Here is an 8231-nt window from a genome sequence, read left to right as displayed (position 1 = left end):
ATATCACATACGTGAAATAAGTTATTTAGAGACTATGGATGGCGAGGATAAATGTAATAAAGGGATCTACAAACATTACATTGGTGACCTACAGTGAGATGGTAACAGGCACGCGCTTAGTGCCCGCTTTCCAGCCAGTTTCTGTGGGGTGACGCATTCTGAGGTGAGGCAGAGCTCATCTGTGCCTCAACTCACCCCACAGTAACTGGCTTGAGCGCGCTCACAAAATAAGTGCCCGCGCTAAATTAGTGCCTTCGCTCCAGCAAGTTACTGTGGGTTTACGAGAGGCAGAGCTCTTCCCTGCCTCACTTCTCATCGCTACCCGTAGTTGTAGCGGAGCTCGGCAAATTAGCTGATTTTGACTTTAAAAAGCGATTGGAATCATACATTAATCACACTTACAACATAGATCAGTGGAGACATCTTATTATTATTACTATTTAGTTTTTCTTTAGTTGTTTTTCCATTCCATTGGAGTATGACAGGTGAGGCTCTGCCTCCCCTGCCTCCCCTGACCGCACGTCGCTGGTAATGTGTCATGTAAAGTAAACATATTGAGGTTGTTGCTTATGACAAGAAGTTGCTACAAAATATTACTTTGTTATATACAATAACATTTAGAAATGTGTAATGAGCAATGATTAAGATATTTCTGTTTGAGTAGGAAACCCAACGCAGAGTGTGAGTGCCTGGTTGAAGTATGTGTGAAGGCGGGTGTTGGATGGCAGTGTGACTTTACCTCAGCATGAGTTCGTAGCGTGTGATGGCAGCGGAACTTGTGCAGGGGAAGACCTGCCGCATGTTCTTCATCAGGCACAGGCAGTGCTCAGTGTACAGCCTGAAGCTGTCTGATAGCTGCCGCTCCTGGACACAGGAAGGCCCTCAGTTAGAGAGGCCCTCAGTTAGAGAGCCCTCAGTTAGCCACTCAATTAGAGCGGCACAGCGGCTGTCAATCATTTTTGGCTGGACCAAAAACCCTGATGCATGTCAGTGAAGAGCTAATGAGGTGACTGTTTCCAGATGATGATAGGTGATGGGCTGTATGTTCTGTGTGCAACGCTTTATTGGCACTAAGTTCTCTGAATGCTACTCTTTATTTAGGAAGATACACTAGACATGACAAGTGTTAATGAAAATACATCTCCATGAATTCCTCAGTTGATTACTTACATCAAGAAGACAACCCGTTCTATGTTTAAAATATTCAAATGTGGCATTATCTGAAGCTAACCTTTCAGATGGAATCTAAAGAAATATAAATTAGCATTGAAAAAGTCAGAAAAATAAAGAGCCAATTGTGAATATTGGATGTTTTCTCTCCACCAGTCTGAAAGAAGATATGTTATTGAAGCAAAATAGCCCACATAAAAACTGCGCATGAAAAGAAGGATGTTTGGTTAGCCGCTTTAGGTCCAAGAACATACCAAGGTTATTTATTATAGCTTTAGTCTTAATTCAAATGTACAGTAGAGGGTGAGTTCCACATATTTTTTGAAAAGGGAAGTTTATCTAGACTTTTATCTCAGGATTCAGACTTTATTCTCAGGATTCAGTCTGTTTCCAGGTGATGAAAGGCTTAGTTTTCTCCCCTGACTGACAGTGAACACATACCAGGTCTCCCCTCACAGCGACGGGGTCCCACTCGGCATCGATGGTCCTCAGGAGGCGCAGCAGCAGGGAGTAGCACACCCTCTGCGTCCGATGGTGGCTGCTGTAGCACTGCCAGCGACTGCCACCACAAAAAACATGCACTTTTACCTGATGCTTAAGGGTTTTTATTTAATTTGATCAATATCTATTCCTTTATTACTCACATAATGGCCTGCTGCAGGGGGGAGAGATCAGTTTGCACAGCATGGTGAGTCAGCACGGTCCATGCTGGAGGACAGACATGCCCGTTCCAATTGTACGGCTCTCTCTGGAAATATGAGGACGATTATCATGACAGTTCAAGACAAATCTGTTTCTACTCAACAAGAAAAAAGAGAAGGCGGAAATATTGTTGTGGAAGCTGGACGCTGAAAGCTGAAGCACAGTTGGAACAGTGGCAATGGGTTTGATTTGATGAATTTGAATACAAATGTGTATATTACCTGTGGAATATTTATATATTTATATAAAAGATGCTACATTTAATTGCTGGCTTTAAAAGTTGAATCATACCATTAATGTCTAAAATATGTGGAGCATTGTAGGGTTTGAATGGTAATAAGTGTGCACATCTTTTAATACTGAATATTTCACAAATTTGAATGAGGAAATTATCCCTTGAAAATGTTGCATACTTCTGACAGTTTAAAAAGGTATATATTCTAAAAGTTGTGAGCAGAATTGTTGATGTCTGAATAAAGTTTCTACTTTAGAAGAAGAAGTCAAAAAAACATGGAGGAATAATGATAAAAACATGTTGCTGAAGAAGAACATAGCTTCCAGATTTAAACAAAACTAATACACTATTAATAAAATGTTAAAATAATGTTAAATTGTTAGTTTTGCCTTTATTATAGAGGTTGCTCTGAATGAATAGCTGCATTGAAACCCACCTTAACATGTGCATGCTCATACTCCACGATCTGACTCAGCAGTTTCTTGTGAATGGAGACATTTGAGTCTTTCTTAGACAAAGCTGTGTCCCTCTGAAAGAAAAAACAAGTATTAAACGTTGCAATTCTTATCCTTCACATGCAAGTACAGAAGTATACAGTAGTCTGAATGCACCAACCTGACTGGTGAACAGCTTCAGAATCAGGTGACATTCTCCCTGAACTTTAGACGTGCTCGATCGAGGCTCCAGCTTAAACCAGGTGTCATAGCCCACGATTGGGATCTCCTGCAAGAAGGAGACCGGACAAATAAACAACACCGAAATGTGAAAGTACTGCTTCACGTTTCAATTGTAAACACTTAAAGATCTCTACCATGCTATGTTTAGGCATATATTATGGGTCTCAGATATATACAAATATATACAAAACATGTCTATGATGTGTTCTGCTCAAAATACCAAACAGATCATGAATTTTAGACATCCCTCATATCCCTCTATTTCAGCCCTGTTGCTAAAGTGCTGATTCTGGGTCCTTAGCTTGAATTTTTTAATTTTTTAATTTTATTTATTCTTTTATTTATTTCCTGCTTTTTTACGACATAGCGATGCTTGCTAATGTAAACAAAGACCATATTACGAAAACACGTCGTGCATTGTTTCTGATAGTAACGTTCCTGAAAGGGCCGTGGGTGTAAAGCCAGCCCAAATCTGGATCAGCTTCGTTGTACCCACGTTTTTAGAGATTTGGGTACGGAGGAAAAGAGAGAGGGTTTGTTTTCTGACGCTTTGTGAGTTCACACCGGGGACACATAAAAGAGACATCAAAAAGTGCATTTTGCATGATAGGAGACCTTTAACGAATATCCTTTACATACTTCAGGTAATTTTTGGGTGTTTTTGTTTTGATTTGTCCTAGTAGCCACAAATGTTTAAAGTCTGAACACTCACATTCAGAGGGATGTTGATGCATCCGAGGAAGTCATCGGCGTTGTCCTCGGAGCCTGAAGATGCAGATCCATTGGAGCGCACTGACTTTGCTATCTGCTTAAAATACCTGAGAGAGAAAGTGCAAGGAATATCTAATTTGTTAAAGGATGAATGCTAACAATTATCATGATGAAGGCATTATGCTAATGACTTTATCGACTGTGACTCACAATTAGAGCATCGGCAGAGGTAGTTCAATTTCAAAATAACAGTTGTCTTTATTACCATGATTTTTGTTCTAATTAAAATGGCTAACTTTCTGCCACATGACCCTTTGTCTTTTGGTTTTAATTGACATTCCCAAGTTTCATTAGATTTGTCTGCCATTTATCTGTCTCCCCAAAACCCCCGTTGAACTCTGGGTGATCTCTGTGTGCACAGCTTTATTGGCAACGAGATTTCTGTACGTCACTCTTTCTTTAAGAGGAGACACCACACATGAAAAGGGTAAAACGTTAATTAAAAGATATCGCCTTGAAACGTACTTATTAGGACTATTCTTTGTATGTTATTTACATGTGGTATTTTCTTAAGCTAAAGGTTAAGATGCAATCTACATACACTATACAGACACCAAAGGACTCTGAACATTGGGAGTTTTTCTCTTCAGTCTGAAACAAGACATTTTATGGAAGCAAAACAGCACACACTTGAAAAAAAACTGAGCATGAAAAAGAGGATGTTTTGGTGTCTCGCCTAAAGGTCAAAGAACAAATACAGAGACATATTAATTTAAACTTCTGTCGGAAAAGTATTAAGCATCTGACCAAAAAGGAATTTGTCATCTGACTTTAAAGGCCACATTTTGAGATTAAGTAAGAGTTCAGAGAACAAAAGAACAAAACAAAAAGGACAACATTTCTCCACATGTTGCTCTCTTTCGTACAATTGGAAAGTCCCCTTTGATTGACTACCACAATGCCAACTTGAACTACAACTGTGTAAAAACTCCTACATTGTGATTCAGTTGCACTTCAGCCTCAAAAAAACACTCTGCTTAAAGAATATTCATTATTTCTAACAAATGAAGCATTTAAGACAATTGCATGATAACAGTCCTTTATATTTATGGTAAATGAGTTTCTCCTACCTGCCCATTCCTCGAAGTCCACTGACTTCATTGAGCTTTTTGCAGGCCTCAGCAACAGACACGTCATCGTCGTGATCCCTGCAGGAAAGAAGAGGATTCAGAGGTTATTACAGCCTCATCTCCTGGAAGAACATGCGTCATTATCTTTGCACGGCAGTGAACAGAGCTGAGAAGCGAGATCTACAATGCAGTCCTATTACAGAGCCATTACCCAGGCGAGAGAATAGTACTCAATACAGCTGAATAATGACTCTTCAATCTTCTTTTATGCAACATGACTCACCGTTTATGTCATTTTGTAACACATTTGAAAAGGTTCAATTTGACAGTTTAGAGATGAGGTCTAAAAGCAACTTGATTGTCTAGTATAAGAAAGTATTTTTTATTGTGCATGGAGAGGAAAAGGAAAAACTGTGATTGGAAAAATAGAAAATGAATTAAAAAAATGTTGTGAAATGTACCACAACTAAAGTGTATGTGGGGTGGCTGTAGCTCAGTGGGTAGTGTGCTGGACTTTGAATCAGGGGATAGCAAGTTTGAGTCCCACTGCAGTCAGCATGTCGTTGTGTCCCTGGGCAAGACACTTCACCCCAAATTGCTCCTATGGGGATTGTCCACAGTATTGAATGTATGCAAGTTGCTTTGGATAAAAGCGTCTAACAAGTAACATCTAACGTAATAAAATGAAATCCTTAAAATCATTCTTTGTCCCTCTGTTATGGTGACATCTAAGGAATTCAAGGTGTTCCCACATAGCAATCTTACCATATGTCAAGATGTAAGAGGTCATTGTGGACATCATCTATTTCACTGTGAGAAATGGAAAAAAAGGGGTTATCATCTCTGTGCGTAAATACTGATAATAACACGTCAATCAGAGATGAATCAGTGCAGCACTGGTCACTGGTCAACAACTTCAAGTGTGAAACTAATGAAACTGTGAATGCCTCACATATAACCACCAGCGCTCTGCTAAAGGTTAAACGTCTGTACTCACAACAGGAAGTGCTCGTCCCACACCGGGTTCAGAGTCTCCGCTTTGACCTCCGTCACCTGGATGCAGGCGGTCGGTAACACCTCCTTGGTGCTGGAGCGTTTCTCCAGCTTGTCCTTTTTCTTCCTGAAGCTGAACTTCCTCTCCTTCTTCTCCTCCGTCTCCCTCGGGCTCTGGCCCAGCAGGATTCCCAGCATGCAATAGGGGTCGCTGTACCCTGGCAGGCCGTGGCGTGACACAGAAAAGGTTATCGCACTCGCATTAAAACTGTTGATATCACGCTGAGGGTGCTGGTACGGCAGCGTGAGGAGAGAAGCCTCATTTGTGATTACAATCAGAGACTGCTTTGGTTCAGTGGCTGTCAGTGTTCCACTTGTTGACCTAGAGCGTGTTTGAGATACATTTGACCTCACAAAAGGTAGACGTCAGTGGTGGGGGAGAATAATAAAAAACCTGCAGCCATTTTTGTCAAAAGGTACAAAACAAGAAGTCCCCTATTCAACTGAACAGATCGAAAATCTATCCTATATTGATCTAATTACATAGCGTAGTTGAATACTCAATTCTGATTGGTCAATTTGGAAATTTTGAGGTTGTTAATACTCGATAACACACGGCTGCTAAGCTAAATGTTGACCGTTGCTAAGGAGGATCAATGTAGAATGCTCTGGCGTTATGTAGGACTTGTTAGTGGAAAGGAAAATTAAAAGGATGTGAAATGTTTTAATTATTATAATTTTTTTCTCATGTGGCCCTGATCCTCTTCTGTACATTTCAGATTAAAGGTCTACCAATATAATCAACACATAACTTATTATTATTATTATTATTATTATAAGTTAAATTAACTTTATTCAGCTTCTGAGATTCTTTTATAAACACGCAACAATAATCGTGTCAGTGCAGGATTCAACCTTATTACATTGTATCAGCACAGCCCGTTCAACCAGCATAGATAAATAACATTTCCCGGAAATATTTCATTTTCCATAGGGAGAGTACAGATTCATTTGATGCTTGAGATGTCTCACCATTTGCGTCCTTGGCCATCAGACTCTTTGCCTTCACAACAGACACTCTCAAAGAAAAACTGGCTCGCTGTGGAAAAAAGAAATTCACTCTCTGTGAATAAGTAAATGGACACACAAGGCCATGGATTGAGTACATTACAAGGTATTTCTTTAACTTGACTCATACATCTCCATTTGTATACATATCAGCAGGCATTGTAGAGTGAACTGTTTCCTACCATAATATGGTAGATAAACTCAATGTCCCAGAGAGTACATAAGTGGGGAAACATGTTTACTTTGCCTTTCACATGGACTCACAGTTTTAGAGATATTTAAAAAGGTCCTTGGCAGTCAATAAAAGACACAGAATGTTACAGAATTGGGCTTTTAGGCGTACCAGGTCTTACATCTCTCAACTCTCCAAGGGCAGCAGTGCTCTCCAACTGTTTCTCTTCAGGGCCGTGCTTTCACATTAGAACTACTGCACTGTGCCAACATTGAGCATGAAAGTGCTCAGGACATGCACTAAAACACCACCTGTGGCTGCACAACTGAGCATTTAGTGATGCCTTTAAATCTGCACTTTGTGACCACTGAGGAGTTATTCTGTTTTCTGTCAATACCTTAACGACCCAAAGGATCTGTACCCGAGGCTTTGTACGTTTTAGCATGCTTCCAACGAGAGACTAACGTTTGCAAACATGTCCTTGTATGCTAGAAATTGTGAAGTATTGTTGGCACGGGTCAACACCATTTCGTTTCAATTTACCTTTGAATTAATCAATAAGGCAAAGTATTAGACTCTTTTTCAAGTCAAGCTTAATTTGACACTCATACTAGCATGCGCCAATGTTTGTCGTGTAATATTTCTTAAATATAGTAGAGATTCATGATGCTTCCACTCGGATTCACATTTGTGCAAAATCTACTAGATACTTAATAGGAAATTTTACATTGCAGGAACTTGAACTTGCAAATACATATATACAGTAATATGTTGTATACAGACAACAATGTAATAATAATAATAATAATAATGATTTGTCAGGACTAATCAAATTAATTTAAAGAGGCGCATATTACATTTCGCACTATATTTCCACATCATACTCTCATTTGAAATCCGTAGCTAGACTGAGTTTTATGAACTATTATGATCCATACACCAGATTACATATCAAACAGATGAAATACAAAAAATTATAATAATTTAAATGTTCTTACAACATGTCTCACCTTGGCTTCTTGAACTTTTTGGAGAATAATATCATGTTCTTCTTCGCCCATATCAAACACCTTGGATCAGACAGTGAATAAAAGCTTTTTTTAAATGCAACAAAACACCGGAATGAGCATCCTACAAACAACATTGTTACAGTTCAAAATGCATTCTTACTCACTACAATACAACTCAGTTTCCTTTATAAAAAAGACGCCCACTCCAAACATAAAAGAGGCTACAATCTATTTTATCTGAATAGATGTTGTGTATCAGAGATGAATAAAAGCACACAGTGTGACTGGAGTGTGTTATATTTCATATGGTTGAATGGGGGCATCTGCTTATATGAGCTTGCTTACAACAACACTCTCTGGCAT

At 39.2% G+C, this 8231-nt stretch overlaps 1 protein-coding gene across 1 annotated transcript; it reads right to left on the bottom strand.

Moving 5' to 3' along the window:
* Window positions 1–739: 739 nt before the first annotated feature.
* LOC104960747 (BAI1-associated protein 3-like) lies at window positions 740–7932 on the bottom strand (the record flags this gene model as incomplete). The annotated part of the gene is made up of 11 exons (XM_010788904.1): window positions 7869–7932; window positions 6651–6717; window positions 5623–5836; window positions 5391–5435; window positions 4626–4703; window positions 3497–3602; window positions 2723–2830; window positions 2544–2636; window positions 1815–1918; window positions 1612–1729; window positions 740–864 (listed from the first exon to the last, which is right to left on the bottom strand). Coding segments are annotated over exons 1-11 (1109 nt in total), but the record flags the coding sequence as incomplete, so codon positions are not given.
* Window positions 7933–8231: the final 299 nt, after the last annotated feature.

Source organism: Notothenia coriiceps, unplaced genomic scaffold (genome assembly GCF_000735185.1).
Source record: "Notothenia coriiceps isolate Sejong01 unplaced genomic scaffold, NC01 NC01_scaffold00032339, whole genome shotgun sequence".
NCBI classification, from domain to species: domain Eukaryota; kingdom Metazoa; phylum Chordata; class Actinopteri; order Perciformes; family Nototheniidae; genus Notothenia; species Notothenia coriiceps.
This window is presented reverse-complemented; position numbering and strand designations above follow the sequence as displayed.